Source organism: Colias croceus, chromosome 8, assembly GCF_905220415.1.
Source record: "Colias croceus chromosome 8, ilColCroc2.1".
Taxonomy (NCBI): Eukaryota; Metazoa; Arthropoda; class Insecta; order Lepidoptera; family Pieridae; genus Colias; species Colias croceus.
In genome coordinates, this window is record NC_059544.1 from 4,456,978 (window position 1) to 4,484,943 (window position 27,966).

The window sequence follows — 27,966 nt, forward strand, 5'->3', positions numbered from 1 at the left end:
TAAATTCTGTGCCTCCAGTGAATAAGGGAATAACTCAAAAACAGCACTTTTCAGGAGAGACAAAAAACTATTTATCAACACTAAATCTTTATAACTTCAAATTTTTATGCTTGTATGGGTAAGATATTATGTTAGACTTTAGTTTTACATAAGAACAGATATTGTAACAACCCCATAAATATACTTTTTTCGTGTTTTTTTGTAGTTGTGCCCTTATGAACGAGTACTTCATGGAATAACTCAATGTATTCACATAAGGTTTTTTTTGCCCTTTGCAATATAACGACTTATGCCCTAATGCACTATGTTCATAGTCGCATAACACGACTTAAATTATTGCCAGTTTTGGTTTTATAGAAATGATGCGACTTATTATGCTTGAAATTTGTGTACTTTATGACTCAATTGAGGCCTTTTAGTGGAACAACCATGCACGTAGTTTGAAAAACGAATAAAATCAACGGATTTTTTATCGTTATTAGATATATAATAAAAACAAAACAACATGTAGGTGTTTATGCATTTAACCCTAGAAGTCCAATCTACGTAAATAAATTATCTACACACGAATGATTAGTGCTTTTAGGATTTATCGTGAATCATGATCCCATGATATTATTATAAAACTTTAAATAACTCAGGCCCCGGAATCACAGACACAATAGAAAATCTATTGTGTCGTGGACCGATCGGGCCGCTCAATGGGTTAAAAAATGATCTTGATTCAAGGAGGTTTTAGTAAAAAGCAATTTTAATACGCACACAGAATACGCACATAATTATTTTTATCACTATCTAATGAAAAAACCACAAACAGGGCACAAAACCTTGCACAAAACGAATAAATGAATAAAATGTGCAGAATGCATGGTCTCGTGAACATTTTTTGCGAATAATGAGGAAAATATTTTATACAAAGGACCTGAAAGCGATCTTATTATTTCATATCAGATCAATCTGATACTGAAATTAATACGTTGTTGTACCTATGCTTGTTAAACATAAATACCTGATATTTAATGAGGTATTATTACCGAATAATTTTTATTCAAATGTAGCGGATAAAATTAATGCAAAAAATTGGCATTATTTTTTCATTGAGTATTAGTTAATCATTCATAAATATCTCCGATCCGTTTCAGATAAACTTGGTTACAAGCGCTACCACACTATAATATAAAACTGTGTAATATTTTTCAACGAACGCTACCTATCATAAATATTATGACACGTCATTAAGTCACATCATTTTAACGTCTTATTGAAACATTAATAAATATCAAATAATGAAGATCAAAAATTATTTTAAAATGCTTTACCTAGACTCATAATTCATGCACATACTATGATTGTTCGTGAAGATTAACAAATGGTACTATATGTTCAAAGTTTAATACTGAAATGCGTTAGTTTGGGTTGTGTTATAGCGGCTGGAGGCTTATGGGCTGGTTCCGAAGTGGATACAAGACCGAAAAACAGGGACGAACAGACTCTAGTTGGTGGGGCGATTTGGTCCCAAACGCTCATCCCTTTGGGTCTAATAATATCTATGGTAGTAGAAGACGGATTGTATGTCTTTGTACATGGCTATTTTCTCCTTGTAGGATCTGCGCTATTAATTACAACTGGGATGGTTTTGGTAAGATATTTTTAATGATGTACCTATTAAATAAAGGTTATCACGCGCGCTCTGGTCCGTTCGTTAATCTCGACAGAGGTAGATAAACATTATCAGAAATACGGTGGTCAGTGTGTTTGTTTTGTTTTTTGAACAAAAATAAGTAACATGTAAAATGTAGTGACCCAAGTATGAGGAACTCTTTAATAGGGATTTGGAGAGTAATATTTGTAGAAAACTGAAAATATATTGCATAGAATATGATGCTGTTTTCTACAACGATTTGAAAGCTTTCCTGTTCGAGTGCGTTACCTTATTTATGAAAAAGTATTTCTTCTAAATTAACCAGATCCAAGGGGTCTTTTGGATAATGATCTCTCAAGCCAACAATTCTAGGACATTGCAACCGGAATTGAGTTACATATTCCTAAACACTCACTAGATCGAATCTTCACCTATTCATGAAAAATGCAATACCGTATTCTTTTGACTTAACTTGGTACCATACACTACAAACAAATTTAGTAGGTTTAGGATTAGGCTTGAAGCAAGCCTGGGCCAAGTTACTAGCAGAAGACTGCTGGCTAACTTATACATATATCAAACAACTAGTTTTTAAAGTACTTTCCCTCCACTTGTAGACTTTTGGCGAATGGAACAGAATGAAGAAAGTGCAAAGAAGCAGCAGATTGCAAGATGTCCTAAACATCAGTAATCAAGTGCTCACAACGGAGTCTTTCGATAAAATATACTTAAGTATTGGCCTGTTGTGTCTTTTAGCTGGCGTTTTAACATTTGCTGATTTAATTGTTATTGTTTTATGAATATTATTTACTAAATGATAATTTTGTTTTATTTGCAAAATAAGTTGCGAGTTTTGGGGTGATATAGGTATCGTATTTAGAGCTTTTAGGTTAGACATTTATCTATCTTTCATAGACGAATTATCAAGCTTTTTCTTACTTTTGAAATAAAATCTCCTTTTAGCTCAGTTATCTCTATCTGAGAATTATTAGATCGAAACAAATATTTTCATCACATATTTAAATAGCACATTCTTTATTATATTGGATTGAATAACTTGCTATAATGTTTATAAATATTAATACAATTTATGCTAAACTAAAATAATTCGTATGCAAATGTTGTGTTTGGTGTCGTGTTGTATAAATATAAGCTGCTTGCTGAAGCAGTAATGAGTCAACTAGACAACCGGAAAATTGCAGGTTATCGAAGATTCAATAATATTCTGCACCTTCTTTTAGACTTGATAATTAATAATATGCTAGTATGTAGGTACACTATATTATGTAATGAATAAAAAAAGATTAGCAAATCTTCAAAACACCAAAGCTGCTCAAAAAGACACATAGGAATATGATTTTTTAAGTGAAATTCTAATATTTAAATTACTTTTTCATAATGACTCTACCTTTTTTATTATTATTTTGTTGTAGATTTTGATCATAAAAAATAATTGTTAATTGTAGATAATAATATATCTCTTCCTGAACGAAGATATGAATGACATGTAATTGGTTTCTGTTCAAAACTACCTATATGTATATAAAGTTTAATTAAGTAAAGGTTATTTTTAGTTATACATATAGTTTTTAGTATTTTAAACATTTTATTTATTTATTTATTTATTTATTAATACTTTATTGCTCTTAAAAATTACAAATTGAGACTTAATCTAGGATACATTGTAACAAACGGCGGCCTTATCGCTAAATAGCGATTTCTTCCAGACAACCGGTTGTACAGAGAGAAATTAAATAAAGGATAGGAGTAGGGCAGAGCATAAATAAATATATGAACAAAAATAAAAAGAAGAAGAGTTATAAAAAATGATATAAAATAAAAACAGCATAATATACAAGCCACAAAAATTAAGAGATTAAATAATATACATACACACAAATAAATTACATGCATATGAGAAGAGATAAAAATAATATAGTTAATATATATACTAATAAAATATATAATATATTACACATAATATATACACTAGGGTAACTGAGAAAAATAATGATCACGAACCATATTTTTAAAAATATTCAAAGATTGCGCCTTCTTGATTGGTTCCGGCAGTGCATTCCATAATTTAATCGCACGAACAGTGAAGGAGTTACCCAGAAAGCCTGTATGATGAGCTGGCATTCTTAACCGGAGCATTTCCGATGAGCGGACAGAGTTCCCGTTTTCTCCTCTGAACACAAAATTTTCCTTGAGATATTTTGGTGTTTTGGGGTTAAACAAAACTTGATATAGTAGTTGCAGCACATGAGCATCCCGGCGAAATCGAATGGGTAGCCACTTGAGCTGAGAACGAAACTCAGAGACGTGGTCATATTTCCGCAGACCAAATATGAAGCGGATACAAAGATTTTGGAGACGTTCGAGCTTGTTTAATTGGTCTACGGAAATATCAACATAACTTACATCGGCGTAGTCAAGTATGGGTAAAAGGAGGGATTGTGCTAGCAGAATTTTGGTAGGGATGGGAAGAAAATTTTGAAAACGACGGAGTGAACCAGCAGTTGCGTAGACTTTCTTACATACCTCCTTAATATGACAGCTCCACGAGAGAGTGTTGTCTATGTACACTCCAAGGTTCCTTACAGTTTCACTATAAGGAATAGGTGTGCCGTCGACTAAAATAGGAGGGAGATTCACCCAGTTAACCCTTGCAATCAAGGAAGGGCTGCCAACAATGATAACTTGAGTTTTAAGGGATTTACTTGAAGACCGTAATCCGAACTCCAAGTTACAATGCTGCTCAAGTCCTCGTTGACCGAAACGATTGCCTGGGGTAAATCATCAAGGGCAGATTGTGTATAGATTTGGAGATCGTCGGCATACATGTGGTAGTCGCACGTTAACCTGTTTGAGATAGTGTTAATAAATATTGAAAATAACAACGGAGACAGGACTCCGCCTTGCGGGACACCAGCACCAACATCACACCATGACGACTCAACCTCGTCTATACGTATACGCTGACGACGCCCATGTAAGTAACTGTAGAACCAGTCATTTACTGAAGCCGATATATTTAAAGAACTTAATATGCTCAGCAGTATATCAAAGTCGACAGTGTTAAATGCATTGCTGAAGTCCAATAATGTTAGAACCGTGAGCTTTTTATTATCCATTCCATGACGAATATCATCGGTTATTTTAACAAGTGCAGTGGCCGTACTATGACCGTATTTTTTATATATTTTGTATAATGCAATACATCTGATGTTTATTATTAAAATACAAACTTAATAAAATTATTTAGTACCGTCAAATTTGTTTAAAAAAGCGGTCAATGTTTAATCAACATAAGGCACATTAGGTATTATTTAGATTAATTAAGCCTGCGTGTACTGAATGCTATGAAATTATTATCTAATGTTGCTTTTGAAAAATATTACAGAATGTAATTCGGTATAATGATGTGCCCATTTGCCCGCCAACTGATTCTGCCATATCTATAATATAAAAATGAATCGCAAAATATGTTGGTAAGCGCATAACTCGAGAACGGCTGAACCGATTTCGATAATTCTTTTTTTATTATATTCCTTGAAGTACGAGGATGGTTCTTATGTAGAGAAAATGTAAATATGTACCACGGGCGAAGCCGGGGCGGACCGCTAGTAAATTCATAAAAATTTGTGTGAGGTGATTATATATAGGTAAACAAATCGACTCAAGTTGTAAAAATACTGGCAGCTGACCCTTACGGTTTTAGAAAACAGCTTACGATATGTTTTCAAATCTACCGAAATTACATAAAAATCTGTACAGTAGTATAGCAAAGCGAAGTGGAAAACGAATATTAAATGAAACGGCTGAAGTTTCGATATATAAGACATGAAAACAATGGGCATATTTAAAATGAATACTTTGTCATGTGAGTCGATACCTCAGTGAGGTTAGCAACAATGCCATTTGGATTGTAAGTAATAATTAATTGCATTTATCTTAATATACATACACTAGCTGCTCCGCGCGGTTTCACCCCCGTGGCTCCACTCCTGCTGCCCGTAGCGTGATGAAATATAGCCTATAACCTTCCTCGATAAATGGGCTATCTAACACCGAAAGAATTTTTCAAATCGGACCAGTAGTTCCCGAGATTAGTGCGTTCAAACAAACAAACAAACAAACTCTTCAGCTTTATAATATTAGTATAGATTAGGTATTTAAAAATTTATTATTAATTTTCTGTCTTGAGTCAAATAGCTCTTTTGTTTCTTTATTATTCACTAGAATTTAATTTTACTCTTATTTTTCTATCATCTGTAAAATATAGAGCAGAATGCAATACCTATAATTGAAACCGCATTCTTTTGGCTGTGAATTTAAATACCTATATTATGTTCTCTTGTATCTAAAATTCATTTAGCCAAGGTGGAAAATTATGTCCATACCCATGAATAAGCTAACAGAACCTTCTTGAGTTTTGAGTAGCGATTTAAGTAAGTGACCAGTTGTAAATTATTGTGGTATTGGTATATATTTATTTTTTTATTTTTTCAGTATAATAATAACGGGATTGTTAGCGTTTGGGGCGTATTGGACTACGAAATATATAATGAATATGGCGAATACAGGGACAGAATCCATGCAAATTGTTACAACGACGATGGCACCTACATAATATGTAATTTAAGGAAAAGTAACATTTAATTTTAAATACATTTTAAAAGAAAATAAAGATGATAATATGTGAAAGTACGTAATAGATTATTTTTTTCTCCAATTGGTTATACATTTTTTTATTTCCCACGCTTCATTTGTTACTACACTGAAATGTTTTGTTTATGGAGCATTGTTCTTGTAGGAAAGTGTTAAGATGTATGTTCACATATGTAATTTTTAATTGTAATTTGGAAAATTAGTTAGTAAGTGATTAGACTTGATATTTAAAATAATCCAAAGACGCGGAAAAATTGAAGTATAATTATATAAAAGTATAAGTATAATTATATAAAAATTGAATATTTTTGTATAGAGAGAACCTAGGTTCTACCAAGCTAATAGCTATATTTCAAAAACTCCCAGTAAATTAAATTATTTGAGTATGAAATATGAAGTTTTAATTCCATTTTCTTATTGTCACTTACACTTTCCAACTATTTTGTCTCCTTCCGTAATGTAATGTGTAGACAGCTTTAAGTATCATTTCACCATTGATAAAAATCGAATAAGACTCAATATAACATTTCTATTGCATTCATCTGAGTGGTTCTGGTGTAATGGCCTTTGGTTTGTAAGTGCGATTTTTTGTCAAGTTTAAGATTGTAGTACAGCAAAAGATTTAAATGATTAAAGAAAATATTGTAGAACAAGTAGTTATTTAGTAATTATTAACAAAATATTGCAGTCTCAGACTAAGAACTAAATAAACTTTCACATTCAAGTACTTTTATTTATTTAATAATGCATAAAAATCGAAATAACTGGACCGATTTAAACGAGGCTAAGGCTACTTTTTAGGTTTTTAGGTTACTTTATTACTTATATTTAATTTTTTTTCTTTAATTTTCAGCATTATACTCACATGCATCCTAGCATTCGGAGCATATTGGACGACCAAGTACATGATAATGCCCGGTGAAATATATATAAAAAATTATAGAGGCGCATCTGCAGAAACGACATCAGCTACCACCGCGACCGTTGAGACCACCATAGGATCCGACATAGGAGATATAACAGAACCAAACATTGGAAACAACACGTCCTCTTTTGACGTTTTTGATTCATAATTAAATTGCCAATTTTATTCTTAAAACGTTATTAACAAATATTATATTTGTTTGTTATATAATTTGTGTCAAAACAGTCGCAGGATGTTTGTTAAATTAGTGGTTATAAAAACTGTTTGTGCATATTTTGCGCGTAAGATTGAATTAATATTTTGGCGAGGTGCAGGTGTGAAGTGTAAAATGGTTGTCGCTGGAACGTGAGTTCTATGTGTTGTGTTTATTTTATTATTTTATATTGTCACTACACACCTATAAACTAATTACTTTTTATGGTGTAAAAGTTACGTTAAGTGCTGTTTCAATTGGGAAAGTAACATCTTACAAATTGTTCTGAAAGTATCTTCTTTATCCTTTATTCATAAGAAATTTTAGCATAAAGAACGCTATAAAGACTTTTCGACGCATGCAATAGGTACTTTTTTCGGAAATAAAAATCTGGTAAGGAAGCAGAATCTAATATATTCAACTTTTGCAGCCTTCTGATATTTGGTGCTCTCATGGTAACCCTGCTATTGGGTACAAGACATTTATTTCAAATGGATCGCTTCAATAATGAAATACCCATCACTAATCTTACAGGAATTGGTAAATTTTAATTTATTACACATTATAAATTTCAATATAAAGACCTGCTAATATTGATAAATTAATTTGTTTTAGATGAACAAAATAAATATGTGAAACTAGTTTTGCGAAGGGCCAAAAGGAATGTCATTATGTAAACATGACGAAGAAAATGTTTCTCTCTATTATAATTCTATAGTGAAAAAACTCTTTGCTATAGTGATTAAATGATTATTATTTAATTATTATTTATAAGTAATTAATGTATTTAATAATAAATTAAATGAATGCGACTACTAATTTTATTTTAACAAAACAGTAACCGAGTATGACCAGTAGGCGTTATAGTTAGTCGCTTAAAGAAGGTAATAGAGCAAATGTCAATTTCTCATTTAGGTATAATTAGTATAGATTTTAACAATAACTATCTTAACCTCCTCAGGCCCAAAACCTAAATAGCAATATTTGGTTTCCTCCCAGTGTCAAGCAAAAAGGACAACATATTTTTAAGGCTTGCCGCCCACGACTTTCGTGTGGCGTTATTCATTAAAAAGGAAAACTAGAATTTTTATATTATTTTTTGGGATACAATGGCATGATACTTAGTCGATCGGTACGCTTGTTTGTTACAATTTGTGGTGTCCATTTTAAAGGACATTGGGCTGATACTTTAAAATCAGCTGATTTGTGTTTGGGTTTTATGAAGGACATTGGGCTCATAACGAAAAATCTACCACTGGGTACTTGGGATAAATAAAACCATTGAATATGGAAAAAATAACAATATATTTAAAGTTGTTTCAAAAATATTTAGGCTGGGGCATAAGAAATATCAAAAAAAAAATCTAGCAGTAAACAAAAACAATACTTCTTCATATTCAAATTAAAATCAACTAAAAACAAAAACCTTCGTATCAAAAATAAAAAGTAAACTTCTCTTTTATGCCCTGCAATGCTAAATCTAATAAATAAAAACTAGTTATAAGTAGGTAATACTGATGAAACAGGTAACAAATAAAAATCAAGTACAATCAAAAAAACCCTTCAGCAATTATTGCTGATGAAACTCTAAATAACAAGTTTTGTTTTTAGTAAGGCACAAATATATTATTTGGCACGAAGTGCACTTGAAATAAGTTTTATTAAAATGACATAGTCTGCATCGGTTTATTATATTATATTTTATTTATATATATTGTCTTCTTTTACTAGAACATGGGAACTTCCTCTTCCCGTTTCTTTGAGTTCGTAGTCTTGTTTAATGGGACAATCGCGAGGGATTCGATCTTTCTTCAGCGTGCTGGTGCATCCAATACCTCTGTTATAAAGCTCATATGCTAATCTTTGGGACGTAATAAATTGGTCAAAGTAGAGAACATGGCCTGGGACCAGATTATCCAGCTTTTTCGGCCAGGCCAAATTCAGTTCCTGCGTAATCCGGATATGTAGTTTCGCCTTGATAAATATGTAAATCGCATACTAGTCCATTGGGATTGGCAAATACAAAGGCTTTGAGTCCTGTGGCATGGGGTTTGCCCGGACATAATTGCTTCATTGGAAAAATCCCTGTAATTAATATTTATGACATAGTAAAGGTTCATCCCAATGTCCATTATTATGGACAACTAACTTTGACTGTTATTAAATCTTTGCTTTTAATAAGGACGCCTAAAATAATGTCATTAAATAAACGAATATACGAATCATAATAAATATAAACAAGGTTTATGTTTAAAAACACAAAGATTATTCATTAAAAAACGGATTAATAATCACCATTCCTTCGGCGGGCGCTCATGATGACACTTGGCGGAGATTTGATGTGACACAATTGGTTAGATTGGCAATATGGCTTCTGTTTCCTATTCGAATATAACTGACCAATAGAAAAAAAGCAAAAACAAAAAGAAATGTCGCAAATTTTTGAATTTTAGCGCAAAATTCAAAAGTGTCCCTTATGATTGACACTGGGTGGAAAATTATGTTTCCTTATTAAAAAGTTTGGGCCGCAAGTTTTTCTGTGAATTGTCCTTTATAGATGACAATGGATCAGAGGAGGCTATAGATTTAAGATTTTAGGTACAATAGGCAAGAGCTTGTAATAAGTATATCTAAGGATGGGTATGCATTCGAGTTGTTTGTAGGGCATTACTATGTAATGTAACGTTTTTACGAAAGCTATATACTGGCAAAAGCTCAGTTTCCGAGTAATGTAGTTCGTGCGAATGCTCGACATTCTGTTCGATGCAATGATTACAGCAAGTGAGCTTTTATTTGTAACCTCGTCGATTGCTCTATATTCTGTTACAAGTGCTCTAGCGTTTAAAACTCCTATATTTTCAATGGCTCGCCATGATAGACAATCAACTTATTGGATTGTATATTTATTATTTTTCAATACCTTATGACCTAGTGTTTACAAACACTCGTATTCAATTCAAACAAACAAGGGATTATGAGTTTATATAAATAAAAACCTTCGCAGTGTGAGGGTTCATATTATTCATGATAATAGTTGGAAAAGCGGGTAGCTGTTTACGGTGTTCTGTCTTTTTTGAAAAATTAAAATTCGTTGCATATAAATCTGAAATGGGTGCTGGTTTGTAAGTATTATTTCTTAACTTTTAATGTTCAAAAAGTTTTTCATAAGGAAAATAGAGCAATAAAACTCTATAATTTAAAATTAAATTCAAATGGATTTGAATTTGTGTAGAAAGCACGGTAACTACAGTTTTGTTTTAATAATAATATGCCTAATGTATCAAGTATTAACTAAATCTATAAAGAAGAGATGAATAGATTTATTAATATTTTGAAAAATCGTATTTGTGTATTTAATTCAAGCACGAATAACACATTTTCCACCCTTTCTATGTGCAATTTATAGAGAAAAGTTCACAGATCGCACTACAATTATCTAGATTTCATAGTACGATGTGCACAATCATGAATTACACCACCATTTCTAGTGTAATAATTCTGGGAGCTGTTGCATTTTCCGCATTTTGGACGACAAAATTCTTTAAAGAAATGTACTGGATAAGCAAAAAGAATACAACGATGTCTCACACTAATTTCACAGCTTCAAGCACGCCAGCACATTATCTTAGAGATTTTATAGAGTATGTTGAGTAGATAAATGATTTTATCGAATTAAAAGTAAGTATTTCATGCTGTTATTTATGCATTACTATATATATATGTAAAGTCATAATTTGATTTTTTCAACTCTATATTAATTGAATAAACATAAATGTAGTCCAATTACACAGTGAAAAGTAGTTCAACTCTTGCGTACGGGCATATATTATGTAATGTGAAAAAAAAAAACAAGTTTACAAGTATTATATTAAATTAAACCTTTGAATATTGTAATTATATTTTCAGGTTTCTTCTCACTGGTGTCTTGGTGTTCAGCTTATATTTAGTCGCAAATGAGATTAGAGTACATTACAAACTTCTGGCGGACGACGAATATTTAAGAAGCGACGATTTTATCAGTAATTGGTATGATAATAATATAAGTACCAGTTCAGACCTTACATAAGACATTAGTAAGAGTATTGTGATGTAAATAGTAAAATATATTTGTAAGACACTTAAACGCGTTTTATTTTCCCAAAACGCATGCATTTAACTATGTGTTCACTGGAATATGATAACCAATCTCTATATGAATACTAGTGGTTCGCCCCGGCTTCGCCCGTGGTACCTACATGTTTACGTTTTTTTTTTAATAAAAACTATCCTATCTCTCAAGTTGGATTGAACTGCACATGGTGTGCGAATTTTATTATAATCGGTTAAGTGGTTTAGGAGTTCATTGAGGACAAACATTGTGACACGAGATTTATATATATTAAGAAGAATATCTATTATATTAAAAATGAAAAGGCTTAAGTATGCATTTCTAGAAACAAAGTTTTATGGCCTAAAATCATACGAAGATTCCCTGAATAAAATTCTCTTCTCATTGCAATAATTGAAAAGAATAATATGTATATTTTGTTAATTTCAATGTCGACAAATTTTTTACTCTTGGTAAAAGCAATTAAATTGAGCTCTGTTGCTGGTATACTGCATGTATACAAATAAATTTTATAAGTCAACAAAGACTCTACCATAAGTTTTCAGTAAAGTGTGAGACAGGGATAAAAAATAAACAAAAATTTGTCTTACTCTTTATGTATAAATACATTACATAATCCTTTGAAGTAGATACAGTAAAAGTAGAAATAGAAATAGATCTAAGGATGTGATGATAATGATTATAAAGATAGCAAAGTAGCTGGCCGCTTTTTCTAATTAATACCTTATTATTTTTAATGTGTCATACATAATTCTTTGCTTTATTAACTTTAAATAAATGTAAATTCACCTAATACTTATAAAAAAATTATTATACTAAAGTGTAGGTGTGATGACATAGCAATAGCAGGGAGTGTTAAGTACATACTAATATAAGAAGTTAAATTACTTTATACATTGTAATTTTTCGTTGTAATATTGTGCGTAAATACTAATTTCTATTCCTATACTAATGATTAAAATCTGAATCACAGGCGTGTATTATAAAAAGATACATAACAAAAACAAAAAAAAAAAATATATTTTTATGGAAAACTTATATGTTTGCGATGATTGCAAAAACAAATTTAAATAAAACTGTATTTTATCTTTAGGTATAATCACAGAACATTTTTTAATTGTGATGCCATACAAAGTTTAATTCAAGAGATTCTTGTGAATATTTTGTGATTTAATTAGAAGACTATATAAACCATACAAATGATTTTTTAACATAATTGATAATATTATATTATTCTAAGCACATACATACTTGAGACTCTGACCTTATTTAACTGAGATTGTAATTTGGACGATATTTATCGTATTCTATGAGGATAAATTGGTCACAATAAGTACGCATAGTATGTATGATTGCTTCAAGGCTGCAGGATTGCCTTGGACATTATCAATCCCAGTATTATTTTTTCCCTTAATCAATAACTTTATTTTTTTCATGTCATTTCACCACTACCAATAAGAATTATCCTAATCAGGTCCTAATGATTCTACTTATCATTCGCTTTGAATAAGCAATAAACGTTTAAACGTCTATATATTTCATACAATTGTTAGACAAAGCTCATTACGATTAAAATTTCTCATTTTAAAGCATACATACGTAGTTACATCATTAAAGTTTTCTTGATATGCAAAAGCAATATCTAATATATTGGCCCCGCATCAATGATATCAGATTTATTTAAGATATAATAATATTTAATACTTTCACCACAAATACATGATTTTATATTATCACAATACTATAAGAGTAAGGAAATAAGTCATATATTCAGATTTATAATATCTACATAGGTATGTAAATGTATACGTATTTCATGGTTCCATACCTTTCTATATTTTTTCTACAAGACTGTTATGCAAGTAATATTTATGAGATATTTTTAAAATGCTACTGAATATGAATAATGTTTATAGTTTTACAGAACGAGAGTATTTACAAAATATACAATAACAAACACCTGACCATTATACGCATATACAAATAAACATAACCTATTCCCAGTACTTTATTTCATATTGTTTTTGCCGTTTGTTGCTTTTTTATTCTTCTTCTTATAATAAATACCCTCCATTCCTTTTCCGAAAGGAGGAGCAGCATTCGTCGTTAGATAATAGGATCCCCGAGCACTGTAATTGAAATAACATACTTAATTACATATTATATTTATGTATTATTTTTGTTAAAAGGAATGTAAGTACCTATCGCATTATTTCGACATAAAAATGATCATGTTCTAAATTGAAATTAACTTGTAAAATTACTGCTCTTCATCTAGTATTTTTTTCGAAATTGGTTTGACTTTAAAATTGTAGAAAAAAAAAACAAACTGATAAAAAAACGTTTCAAGATTTTCTTTTTTATTTATTTTCTATCCGTATAGATTTCTTTCTATTTAGTATCCGTAAATACACAAGATCCAATCCCTTTTACAGGATATCTAAAATATTAAGAACTGCTACATACAATAGTCTATTACCTTGGATCGCAATTAGCTCCCATGTACACCATACCAACTTCTGGGGACGGATTTTCTCTGAACTTGTGGTAGGAATCCGCTGGAGATGCGGGAAATGCTTCAGGGTTCCGCACGGATTCCGCATAAAATCTCCAAGAACGCCAGTGACTGCATAAGTCTAGAAGAATTTGAGAAGAATAGATTTTTAGTCCGAGGAAGTTATTATTTATGTATTGCTTTGAAGTACGATGAATGATGATAACATTTGTAAGCTCAAATTGGATATTTGTTGCTTTCATAATGCAAGCATGTAATGATCTTTCCGAGACATAGACGACATAGACTTCAACCTTTCCGAAAAGAAAATATAGAGAAGGCATACCTACAACCAAAAGACAGCTCATAAGACATATCTGAATACCATTGCCACCTACCACCTATGCCACTTGTCCATAAGCCACAATTCTGTGCTCCACCAAATTAAGAAGTTACTTCACAGTTCTCTACTTACTATACTTACTGTCATCAGATAGGGGGACGGGTGCGAATCTCGGGCACCCGGGTTGGACGCTTTTGCCTCCGTTTGGCCAGAAGTCAGCGCTCCCTGTGCGGACTGGCGCGCCGTAACCACCTGCGTCTGTGTGAATTACATCTACAAACTCAGCGTCTTTGTCCACTATGTGCTCCATGACCACACCGTCTGGGTAGAACGCTGGGAAGGCGGGGTCTAATGCTGTTACCCTAGAATTCATGATTTACATTACGTAAAAGATATGGAATACAGAACAGGATGATAGTTTATTGATTGACTTTGATACATTTTGATTTTATATTCTGTGGATCTACATGTATAAATGCGTCTCTATGATATAAATTATTTAATACGTAGCCTTGAATGAGTATAACAGGTATGTGTAACGGGTAGGTATATTACATATTACAGGTATAATTAGTATATTTAATTTTAAATGAATCTCGAGATATGTGAATTGATTAGATTCACCAATAGCGGCAAATAGCACAATATATAGCTATATTAAATGTGTATAAATATATATTTACATATTTATAGTTTATACACATTTAATATAGCTCAGATTTGCTAGGTTCCGGCTTTGTAAGTAGAGCGTATATTACGACTTACGATAGACAATGATAAATACTAGCGATAAAAAATACTTATCGTGCGAAAATGTTTAAGATTTATCTACTTAGGAAATGATAAAAACGCATTATTGAATATGTAAACGGATACAATAAAACATTATTTAGGTAAATATATTGATTATTCGTATTTTCCATGTTAAGACATTCAACCTTACTATAAATCTTGTTGGAGTTTACTGACCTCTGTGGCTTGTAAGTATTAGAATAAAAAATCAAGGACTTTTATTACTTGCGTGATCACAGTTCAACATTGAAATATTGGCGGTACCTTTTAACAGTTTTCCTATATTTATTCTTAAGTTCTCTCGCTAGGTAGCCAGCTACATGGCTTCCAAGGGAATGTCCGATTAGATGCAGTTTATCTAGAGGCAAACCCGCATCTATAAGTTTATGTACTTGCTCCGCAGTTGCAGCGCCCACCTGGAAACAATTTACATAATTAATACTGTAATAATTAAATATATTTTATATTCTTTTGACTGATATACGAATAGGTATATCTATTGGAACCTATATTCCTTCATTCTTATTGTGAATGGACTATAGAGTTTAGTCGATAAAAAGTTTTAAAAGTGTTAAACGCACCTTTTCACTTCTCCTTGAAATATAAGAAAGTTAAAATTACAGCAAGGTTGTTAGTGTTAAGGCTGACTAATGATTTAAAGCGAAATTATATTGCACATTTTATTAAACTTCTGATATTGCAATAATCTTAGAGGAACAAGGAAAATATTTTGCGAATGATTGCGAAGTTGAACAGCATTGGATAAAATTCATGGTGATTTATGACCATGACACATTCTGAAAACCCAAAAAAAACTTATAATACTACAAACAACAGTTACTTTTATATTCAGTATTTAGTTTGTATCCAGAACAATTAGGGATATGATTAAAATATACATAAGTAGATATTTATCTCTATCATCTAACGTTTTACATCTTAATAAAAATAACAGATAAAAATAAAACTTTATCTACACATAAACAGTATATTGCATAATGCTACAATATGTTTAACCGCATTTATTTCACGTGATTAACCAGAGACCTGTTCCGTGAGGTCATTAGATTCTTGTAACAAAAGAATTTACATTTTTATGAATAATAAACCAAACAAGAAATTGTGAAAACAATGTTCTCCTTTTGAAAGTTTAATAGGTTACGGTATTTACATAAAACACATAATTTTTTTATTCGTGAAGTAAAACATTTAATGGGTACGAATATTGTTCAAGTTTTAGTGGAACTTGTTCTTCACGTAATTATAACAAGTCAAGTGATATTAAGAAACTCACCCGTCTCAGTTTACTTACTAACATTCCTTTTTAAATTTTCCCAATTAGATTTGTTTAAGAAACCCAATGTATCAGCTAATTTAAAAAATAGTGCAGTTCGTAATTTAATCAGTGGAAAATTTGCTAAGCACATACGACCTAGACTAACTTAACTGATTGCCTGAAGCATTAGCAAATTCTTCATGAATCGCTTTTTAAAGAAGGTCATGAAGAAATTAAATACTATACTGATCCATAAAAAAAATCCTCAAAAATATTGCCTGATGGTATGACGGATATAGGGATATAACACATAGGATAGGTTTTATCCCGGAAATCCCACGGGAACGGGAACTACGCGGGCGAAAAGCTAGTTCTAAATAATTTATAATTAGTTACGACTTCTATAACGTTCAATAATAAGAGTTATTCAAATTTTATTGCATAACTCAAGAAGGTTGTTGCGTGGTGGTGTTTACTGTTTAGTTCTACAAAGGGTATCTGGGACCAATTATTATGAATAGTGATTCAGACTTTGTTGAGGTAATAGTAGTCAGTGACATTGTATAAAACGCCGCTAACTGTTCTTCCTTAAGTATGTTTTTATATTATATTTTATAGATAGAGTGACTCTTGAGGAAGGTTTTAGTATATCATTTATTAGGTTTTAGATAAAGTGTCGCGGGCAGAAACCTAGTTATACATAAATATTAAAGTAAACTACCATACAACGGAATTATTTTTTGAAGATAGTGGAAACATTATACATATAAAATATCTACATAAATATAAAGGCAGAAATATAAATTAACAACAACAAAAAAAAATATTATACTGTATAGTTTAGTTAAAAACCCGGAAGGCGAATATTATTTATTTATTTATTTATTTATACTCTTTATTGTGCTGCCAAAATACATACAATACAAACAAAACTTATTCTAAAAGAAAAACAGCACAGAAGGCGGCCTTATCACTCAAGAGTGATCTCTTCCAGGCAACCAACTGATAGAAGGATAAATAATAAACTAGAAATAGGAGGTAGGTTGGTAGAAAGTATACGCAAAGATAAATAAATAATAATGTTATACAAAGATAATAAAAATATTATTTGATAAAGATTATAAACTAAATACTATAAAATAAAAATATACATAAAAAAAATAAACATATCATATGTAAAATATATATATGAATCTATTATGTAAATGCGATGCCAAATGGCAGGAAGTCATTATGAATGACCCCCGCGTGCGTTGTCATGATTTTTGTCATGCTTATTAGGATCATGACGTGTTTTTTTTGTGCTCTTCATAATATTATTTAGGATTAGCTTGATCTTGCATCTCGCGGGGTTTGTATGTTGTAAAGTCGCATCAAAAATAGCCGTGGTAGTAGTTTCCAGGCTATTTATTATTATTTATTATTCATACAGATCCGATAAGCTGTTTGAAATATCCATACCCACTTACAAGTCTTAAATTATGCTAATAGGTATTAGTAGGATAAGTAGGATTGCTCTGCAATTTACCTCCCTCATTTTCATACTAATTTAAACATCTATTTAAAAAGTTTACCTTTTTCGTGTTTCTCGCTGCGTTGACTAGATAAGATCCGTGGGCCATGTTGGACCAGTCGATCAGAATGACATTTGTATCAGGCCTCGACTCTAAGTAGGCGCTAACCATGACCTGAAAGGAAAATACGATGCTATTAAAAATAGTGTATAACTGTCTATTATTTATGTTTTGTTATTGTTGAGATAAAACGTTTGTATTTTATAATCGGGCATCTACACATTAGGTATATTTTGATCATTGTAAAAAAAACTTATTTTTCTTCAAAACAATATTTCAGTAATGCTCATAATGATACAAATTTAATTGTTTGTTAAATTAAAATATTGTAATTTAACAATAAAGTCAGAAGTAATAACAGCTCTGGAAAAAAACTGTCCTTTGACACTGCGTTACCTTGTCTTTGAGACATGGTACAAATGTTTAACCATGGACGAAATCACCGATGTTGTCTAGTGCTATATTTACATAAAATCTATGTTTTTCCTTCTCTGTTGCTCAAAAGGTAAATTGCAAATCAAAAAGTACAAGTCAATAACTGCGTTAAAAACAACCGACTTCAAACTTGCACTTGCAACATTTACAAATACAGACAAAAAAGCTCATAAAATAAAAACTACTGGGCCTATCCGAATAAAATTTTTATGGGACCAATTCGACACCATCTCGCATCGAACAAAAAAAGAATCACGTAAATCGGTTCAGAAACCTCGGAGTAATCGGTGTACATACATAAAAAAGAACATACCGGCCGAATTGATAAAATCCTCCTTTTTTTTGAAGTCGGTTAATTAACTATGTAACAACTATTTCCATTTTCAGATATGAATTAAACTTTCTCATCAAAAATTTCACAAAATGTATTTAATTTAAGTTGTTATAGTCATTAAGGACGGATATAAAACACGATTTATAAATTACAATATTATCGTAAAGGCAAAAGCTGAGAAACCCAGAACATAGCATAATCCAAGTTCATTTAGGTATTAGCTGTTCTTTACCGCTTAGGCCGGGTTAGCGTTAGCTACTATTAAGTATTCTGTATGGCTTTATTTTTAATTTGATATTGAAAAAGAACATTGAACACATAAATAAAAAATACGTCCTCCATGGACCAATAGTTCTACGATACAATATTACCTAGTTTTATTTACTCTACGCTAGACTTGTCTTGAATAGCGTTAACTACAGACAATTTCATATGTAGAGGTATTAATAAATAAATAAATAATAAATAAATATTATAGGACATTATTACACAAACCCACAGTAAGCTCAATTAAGGCTTGTGTTGTGGGTACTAGGCGACGATAAATATAATATTTAATAAATACATATATAGATAATAACACCCAGACCCAAGAACAAATAACTGACTGACTACAACTGCGCCGACCGCGTCGTCATTAAATTTCCTCTATTATTAATTATAATAATTAATACCCCCTACATTAGGGAATTAAATTTCCTCGCAACCAATACGCACTTGTATACTCTCCTGTTGAGCCGTTTCAATGAAGCCGTGCATGTACAGTACAGTGGGGTTGTTCTTCTCGAAGCCCTTGATGTCGAACAGGCGATGGGCTTGATCCAGTGGCATGTCGACGTACTCCTCGCATGTACTTCTGTAAAATTTAATAAAAACTCATTGAGAACCTCCTCTGTTTGAAATGGTAATTTAAAAAGTTACTATGGGTTTGCTATTTAGTTTTATAATAACTATTCAAATTATTACAAAGTATAATACAAAGTCAAAAGCTTTTTCTTTTCCTTAATGTATGCTCAAATTTGTAAAAGTACGCAACGGATTTTGATGTGATTTTTTTTTAATAGACAGAGTGATTTAAGAGGAAGTTTTTTTTTGTATAAATATTATAATGAGCCAGACGCTTCACTAGGCTTGATGTAAACATAAGACAAACTGATACATAGGTGTTTATTTTTTTTCTAATTCAAGGTTTGGTTGTATATTTTTTGTTAAGCATATGACATGCCTATGAAGTACGGTCTGTATAATATTATTAGATTCATTATACCTTCGTCATATTTTTGAATTTAATATTCTGTGTTTTCCCTTGATTTAGTTATATGCATAGACTACACGAAGTTATCTCAATAATTTAATTTTATATTTCTTTATTAAAATGCAAACAATTCTGAAATAATATAAAATTGTTTATAAATAATTACCCATTATAAAATCGTAGGTAAATATCTTCGACCCGATTCGTTCTGTCTGGCAAAACACCTGAAATAAAAACCACATTTAAATTGTTATTCTTCTTAAATTAAGAAATAAGTATTATTTTAATTAAAGCTTGCTTAATTTATTTTACGTAGAAATGTTTATGCTTCATAAAATCTAATTTTAGGAATTTTCTTGTGTGGATTTGGTATTGTATTATTGTAATAAAATAAATTTTATAATATCGATATATGATAGTCATATATATGATTATTATACATGCTACTTATAAATTATGGTATTTTTGCAACTCATAAACTTTTTTAAGACGTCAAAATCAAGGTCCCTGATTGATTTAACCTTGACAGGCCACCTTGTATACAACGTTGTTAATATTTAGCAATAATCTTATCAGAAATAAATAATAAATCATAGAAACATTAGATATTATTATGTAACGTAGATATGACAGTCTTATCTATAAGAAATGTTTACCAAAACCCGGAATATAGGATAAGAGCGTATTAATAATCCTAATTAGAATAAAAGTAATCTTTAAGATATACGAATTTTTTATAGATAAATAAATAAAAGTTATGTTTACTATTATCAAAAAACATAATTGAATAATTTTAAATAGGAAATATATCTTTTATTTACATAATTACACAATTTTATGAGAGAAGAAGTTCACTTTTATCTATGGTTGAAATGTTGGAAATTAGAGTAATATAGAGTCTTCGCTCTATTTCATACAGAATATTTTTATTATGATCTTAAACAACAGCGGAATTTAATTATATAGGTAGTTATAGATTAACAATATCAAATCCAACCTTTTAAAGTTTGCTGATCAGCACTGGTTATTCCTTTTTCTAAAAATAGATAAACTAAAAACAAAATTAAGCTTCTAGAACACATATTTTGTATCTCTTTAAAACGTACGTTAGATCGATTTACTTCAAATGGACTCTTTACAAACGCAGTCATGCTTATATAAAAATTACTGTTTACTTGTAGGTCTATTATTTGATCATTTTGCTCTATTACGGTTAGCGTGTGGGTGAATTATTATAGAAACCTTCAGAAAAACCATTTGACGTCTATTAAATTACCCACAATTATAATTTTCCAAGAATGGACGTGACCTATACATTTTAAATAAGTTCATTAATCAGATAAATAATAAGAGTTAACTGATATTCTGATATACATACTTACAATTTACAAAGAAGACGGTTTATATAATTTAGGTAGAAATCGTGTGCTAAACCCAATAACATTGATTAATAAGTAAAAATTGAGATTGAAAAGGGAATTAATTTATTGCAATAATTATTAATTCTGAAAATGTTCAGAAATAAAATAAAGTTCCGAAAGGAAAGGTTGTGAATATCATTCCTTAAAATATCTTCAGATTCTTTATCATCTAATATCATCAGGTTCTTAATTAAATTATTGTTATAAATATAATTAAAACTTACTTTAATATTCTTATTATATTTCTTTTTGTCTCTTGTAGATATTAAAACAGATTTCTCATATTCTTACCAAATTATATTTTTATTATTGGTAGGTACAATATGATACTTGAGTTTATATATAAGCTTATATATAAGCATTAATAAACCCACCAAAATCAATTGTAATTTATAAATTGCTATTCGAATTAACTATAGACCTTGAAATTATCATAAAAACAACATGTAAGTAATAACATTATATTATTATTGTTTGAAGGAAATATGAAAAATTATTTGAATATTAAATAGGGAAAATCCGTACATATTTGACGTAGGAAATTAGGTTTTAGGATATATTTATCATAATTATAAAAATATACTTTATTGTATATTAGGTATGTATTATGTCCTTATGTTAACATAGATAGATTGTGGACTAATAACTATATTAACTTTAGGAAAAATAAAAATCAGCTTTGATTTTTGGGCTTTGAATTGTTTTGTTTTAAATTTCGGGAGGGTCTTATATCTCTATTCCGCTATTTAAACGATAAGAAAGTAATCATAGAAAGTTGCTGTTTAATGTTATCAGCATTCTGACAACTGTTATCTGTGAACATTAAAATGAAAACTTATATAAAATCGTAAATAACGTCATATCATTCATTAGTTTTTATAATAATATTATGATTGTGTTATTTCTTGTAATGGTTAAATGTTAATATATTATATGGGTTTTGTTCAAAAAAATTGCGTGCTTATGAGTATTTAAATTTAGCAAATATGACGTCTGGTATTAAAATGAGCCAATTTTTGTTAATGTCAAAGATTAGAAATAACATTAAAATCCGTAATTACATAAAAACAGTGTAGAGCTTTCGATTGAATTGATGTAAATCCGTATCACACTTAACTTGTTTTTTTAAATAATTATATGGAATTCCTACTCTGTTCTTAAATTCCTTTAATAAATATCTCGCTATATAAAATTATTATTCCTTATAATATCTAAATCCACTAGTTGTTCCCCGAGGTTTTACTCGCATTGCTCCACTCCTGTTTTTTTTGTAGCTTTAGCGTGATGATAAAGCCTATAGTCTTCCTCGATATATGGGCTATCTAACATCTAAAGAATTTTTCAAACCGGACCAGTGCTCTAACAAACACACTCTTTAGCCTTATAATATTAGTATAGATTTATAGTTGTATATTACAATAGATGTCCTATTTAGCGCAAAGTTCATAGTTATTAACTTTTTTTAATTGCCCATACAGTTGACTGAACATCGCTTGTCTATCTGTTCAACCGGTTTGAGAGAAATTCTTCTTCAAACAAAAAATACGGAGTACTTTATGCTTCTTTTAGAATGGTATTTATTGAATATTTATGATGTTTTTTCATTGTAACGCGAACGCCATAGTAAGAGTTAAGTGTTACTCTATATTGTTTATTGTTATTTATTTTTACCATTTTATCAAGAGTGATAATTGTTTTAAAGAGTATGGAATATGTACTTAATAAATATTTTTTTATTAAATAATTAAATTTTATTTTTTTAACAATAGTTTGCTGAAAGTACTAACATTCTTCCCTTCGTTCCGTTTGTTTAAAAGCAAATGAATATTATAATTTATAATATACATTCTGAAATTTAAGTTAAACACGATTTTGAAAGCAATTCATTTACAACGTAAAGATAAATTACAAGCATAATAAAAGTGATTGATATGACGTGTATTCAATCCATTGCAGTGACCCAGATAGCGAAGTTTAGATTCATAGAAGACTATCTGTTGGAGTGTCATAACCTTATGGCATGCCGACAAGTTGAAAGCGCATTTTATCGAAGTTGTATACAAAAAATAACTAACATTTTTAATGTGTAAAGAACATTTGCATACGTTTATTATTTTAATACTGAACTCAAATACATTTGTTTAGATTTATTAGGTAATTGTTTTTAATATAATCACGTATCGTACTATAATGTTGTGGAAATATGTAACAATGTTATTGAATTAATTTTGCTTCAATGAATCTTAAATATTGCAAGATTATGAATAGTTTTGTATTTATGTAGAGCTCCATCTGTCTGTCTCTGCTTCACACCTCAAACACTGAACCGATTTAGATGACATTTGGTACATTGAGACCCGAGAAAGGACAAAGGATAGTTGTTATCTCAGAATTTCAACGAGAACGGGACGGGTGCTTTCTTTTAATACGCGGGTGAAGTCGCGGGCGAAAAGCTAGTAACGAAAGAATATACAAAAGGGAAGACGTAAGCTAGTTGATTTTCGGTAAATGCGATATTGATGTAGTTCTAAAAGCTTTTTGTTATTAGTAACGTTTTTTCTGTATTAGGAATGTCCTAATTGCGTATCTTAAGTTATTGACCTTGGGTTGATTTTTTATAACTCTATTAAATGATTGATATTAGTTAGTTACGACACTACTTATACAATTTTATAACATTATGTCAATAGTGTAGTGAATGTAAGTATTTGCTTTTTGCATTTAACCTTACTATACTAATACTAGGTATCACAGAAATGTAAAATTATTTTGTAGAAGCAAAAATTAATATTGTAGTTTCCTTTTTCAAGCTGTGTGAAAAAATAACCACATAATTTTCATTTTTATTCCAAGCTCTACGATAGATTTATGAGATTCAGCTATTATTAAGCTATTGCATAGCTTCTATCGCGGGCCTTGAGCGCGGGGAGAAATTCCGTAACGAAAAAACCTCACGCTTCCCACTCCGACGGGCGGAGGTGTGGCTTGAAGGCATGTCCAGTGCCACACGTCTTTTTTTTCCTAACGTTTCATCTATGTTATATTTCACTTCATTAGAACATTACAGAATTATATGAATCTAACCTTGGATGGATGTATGTGTATGTATGTTTGTTACTCTTTCACGCATACACTAATGAAATTTAGCACACATATAGAGGGTAACTTGGATTAACACATAGGATAGGTTTTATCTCGAAAATGCCAGTGGAACGGGGACTATGCGGGTTTTTCTTGGGAAACTCAGGCGAAGCCGCGGTCGGAAAGCTAGTTAATTTATATGCAACAGTAACTAAAACATGCAATATTAATACGCATATGAGATAAATCATTGAAATGCATAATATTGATTATTGATAAGTGATTGCGTCATAAACAATGACTGAATTGAAAATCGATGTGCGGTACGTTGCCTTGGAAAATTTTGTAGTATAGGTACCTAGGTATATCTTGAAGTCTAAAGTCTACTCCTTTTTTGAAATATTGGTCTTGTGCAGTTCATATGTAAATTGTAAACGTTTAAAATTAACTCACAGATTTTTTATCTAAGTGATTATAAGTACGTTTATTTTATCTTAAAAAGTAAGGTACCTACTCATTCGAAAGATTGGAATCTTAATTCTATATTATATCTATACTATTATATTATATTATATATTATATCTATTCTATCTTAATACTAATTATAATAAATAAAATAAATAAATAAATATTTCGGGACAATTTTCACACACGATCTGATCCCATACTGAGCTTTCGCTTGTATTATGGAAACCAGATGGCTGATAAACATAGTATATACATATATAATTTTAAATAAAATATACTTATATCTACAAATATAGATAATTAACACCCAGACACAGCAAAAATATATGCTCATCACACAAACATTTGCTCCGTGTGGGAATCGAAACCACGACCTAAGCTCCCTAGACCCTCTGGCTTGGAAGGCAGGGCCACTACCAACAAAGCCAACCGGTTAGTCATAAATTAAATGTTTTAATATAGATTTACTCATCTTTTGAATACCTACCTCGAAAAAAGTTGTGTTTAAAAAATATATTTAGTTATTATCGCAAAGTTTTTAATTAACTTATTTGAAACTGCGTTACTAACGCGTTGTAATTGTTTGTAAATTATATAGCTTTGATTTACAAAGACAGCGTCTTACAACACATTGTAATCATTTCATTATGAAGACATTGGCTAATTAATTGTCGTACATAATTATGTACCTAGTTATGTACACGCAAAGTTTCAATCAGCTGAAGTAGGTAACTCATAGCATTCATGTGTAAAAAATAGCACATGATTTTATATGGACATTGTTCCGCCAGGTTCCGCCTCTTATCACTGAGGGGTATGAAAAATAGATATTGGCCGATTCTCAGACCTACCCGATATACACACAACATTTCATGAGAAACGGTGCAGCCGTTTTGGAGGAGTTTTGTAACTAACTAACACGAGTATTTTATATTACGTATATTATACTATATAGAGATTGAAAAACAGTGATTAATTTTTATGCATCGTAAACTGCATCCCTAATGACGTAACAGCTGGGGACGACGCGGGATTCCGTTTGGTAACGTCATCCATTCAGGTTATTTATATAATATAACAAAATAGCGTAGATGAAAATAGAAGCTTGTTGTCTGAAGGGATTCATATTTATAGGTAAAACAAAACGTTCCTTCTCGCTGTTAAATTGCAGTATGCTCTGATTGAGTACGAGGTAAAAAGAATGAATGTATTAAATAATTATCACAATTTTAATTGATTAGAGATTGATAATAATTTTAATGCATTCAAGTTGTAGAATAGAAACAGTACAAAGGAATTAAAATTACTTTTATCCAGAAACATATGCACGTAATTTAAATATAAAAAATAAGAGTATTTAAATTTCAACCACGAAAAAAGAAAAAAATATCGCTCTATCATTTTTGTTCTACCAAATTTTTTACAAATTTCAATTAAAATTACAAGGTTTATTTTATAATTAAAAAAGAATGTGAAAGCCCACATTTAAGTTAATTTGGTAAGATCTTAAATACAATATAGGCCTTATCCATTTTTCATTAAATATAATGAAGTGAATGTCAAGAAAAAAAACTATGACCTAATTGAACTATACTTAAAATTTGGTAAATATACATCAAACGCACTAAATGTTATTTCTGCATTATTAAAATAGCTATAGTAAAATAATATATCTAGGAATATAGAGAGCGGGACTCTACATCCATACTAATATTATAAATGCGAAAGTAACTCTGTCTGTCTGTCTGTTACTCAATCACGCCTTAACTACTGAACCAATTTGCATGAAATTTGGTATAGAGATATTTTGATACTCGAGAAAAGGCATAGGCTACTTTTTACCCCGGGAAATAGGATAGGTTTTGTCCCGGAACTCCCACGGGAACGGGAACTATGCGGGTTTTTCTTTGACTGCGCGGGCGAAGCTGCGGGTGGAAAGCTAGTTCTATATAAACCCAGTTGGCAATCATTCTTATAAAATCTTGTATCGATACCTGTTCTAAATACCTTTTATCTTTATCATATCTTTTCTTTTCAATAATTGAATCAATTATGATACAATTAGCAACCGGTTATAGCATTCACAATGACGAAGAATGATTTACGCGTTTTAAATATTTCTATCTCAGATAATTAGCAATTTTAAACTAAATAGCTAAAAAATAAGATCATATTATGGAGATACAATTTTTATTTTTGGCAAGAAGGAAATAGATCAAGGAGGGAAGCAATGCAATCCGTTAGATAAGATTACGCTCTACCTAGCGTTGTTTATATTTACATTTATCACCGACACATTGCTATCTACTCAAACAAAACGTTTTCGCGTATCACCTGTCAAAAGAGCCCACGTGCGTCGGAAATAACCGACATCCAACCGAATATGAACGAAGGAACACGCAAATAGTTTATACTATACAAGCATACATACTGTGATACATACAAATGAATACCGCGAATCTCGATCACAATGCTCCATTTGCTGCCAATTCACTGCCCATATTAACATCTATCGAGCAACTAAATATTTTAGTCATTTCCTATTGCATTAAAATACACCACTCGAGTTTAAAACTACTTTCCATTTATAAGCAATGCTCACTGACCGAGAAAAGTTTGCACTTAAAAAAATGTCACCCAGATTTATTTCGCGGGTTTAATTTAAATCCTGTATATATTCGATATGTTATTGAATTCGGATGGGATTATGACAGAGCTGCTCCATTGAGGATGTCGTAATTGTAGTTCCGTACCTGTTCCCCACCAGTATTTCTTCCAGCCAACTGACACTGCACGAAACATTGCGCTACGTGTATCGCCGACAGCGCGTGGCGGCCAACTGAGTGCCGACTTGTATTCACAATTCACATCACATTTCCGACCTAGTACGCAAACTACTGAAGCCCGGCGTATGAAAACTGAAAAATGTAGTTACGCCATGTATCAAAGTA

At 30.8% G+C, this 27,966-nt stretch overlaps 2 protein-coding genes and 1 long non-coding RNA gene across 6 annotated transcripts; 2 read left to right on the forward strand and 1 right to left on the reverse strand.

Moving 5' to 3' along the window:
* Window positions 1-1,291: 1,291 nt before the first annotated feature.
* On the forward strand, window positions 1,292-2,442 carry LOC123693681. The gene is made up of 2 exons (XM_045638871.1): window positions 1,292-1,639; window positions 2,260-2,442. The coding sequence occupies exons 1-2, from the start codon at window positions 1,370-1,372 to the stop codon at window positions 2,440-2,442; spliced, it is 453 nt and encodes a 150-aa protein (XP_045494827.1). The 5' UTR covers window positions 1,292-1,369.
* A 4,411-nt stretch (window positions 2,443-6,853) lies between these two features.
* Window positions 6,854-8,111, forward strand: LOC123694065. Its single transcript, XR_006751764.1, has 4 exons — window positions 6,854-6,890; window positions 7,170-7,586; window positions 7,865-7,974; window positions 8,050-8,111. It is a non-coding gene; the product is annotated as an uncharacterized LOC123694065 (long non-coding RNA).
* Window positions 8,112-12,122: 4,011 nt separating this feature from the next.
* On the reverse strand, window positions 12,123-27,915 carry LOC123693862 (inactive pancreatic lipase-related protein 1-like). Of its 4 annotated transcripts, none has more exons than XM_045639119.1 (8): window positions 27,769-27,915; window positions 20,212-20,269; window positions 19,508-19,646; window positions 18,022-18,135; window positions 15,436-15,587; window positions 14,521-14,741; window positions 14,022-14,178; window positions 12,123-13,671 (listed from the first exon to the last, which is right to left on the reverse strand). In XM_045639119.1, exons 1-8 carry the CDS (start codon window positions 27,815-27,817, stop codon window positions 13,551-13,553), a joined length of 1,011 nt encoding a protein of 336 aa, XP_045495075.1. In that variant the 5' UTR covers window positions 27,818-27,915; the 3' UTR covers window positions 12,123-13,550. The 4 variants fall into 4 exon arrangements, with proteins under 4 accessions (XP_045495075.1, XP_045495074.1, XP_045495073.1 ...); XM_045639118.1 differs by having other exon boundaries at window positions 14,512-14,741; XM_045639117.1 differs by lacking the exon at window positions 27,769-27,915 and adding an exon at window positions 21,043-21,157.
* Window positions 27,916-27,966: the final 51 nt, after the last annotated feature.

Excerpts from the sequence above, each read along its gene's own strand:
- LOC123693862 (XM_045639116.1), bottom strand. The coding sequence starts at position 21,127 with ATGTGTTCTAGAAGCTTAATTTTGTTTTTAGTTTATCTATTTTTAGAA. Across the intron at positions 20,270-21,042 it reads TGATCAGCAAACTTTAAAAG|GTGTTTTGCCAGACAGAACG; the intron begins GTTGGATTTGAT and ends TTTTTATTTCAG. Across the intron at positions 18,136-19,507 it reads CTCAACAGGAGAGTATACAA|GTCATGGTTAGCGCCTACTT; the intron begins GTGCGTATTGGT and ends TTTTCCTTTCAG.
- LOC123693681 (XM_045638871.1), top strand. The coding sequence starts at position 1,370 with ATGGTACTATATGTTCAAAGTTTAATACTGAAATGCGTTAGTTTGGGT. Across the intron at positions 1,640-2,259 it reads TTACAACTGGGATGGTTTTG|ACTTTTGGCGAATGGAACAG; the intron begins GTAAGATATTTT and ends CTCCACTTGTAG.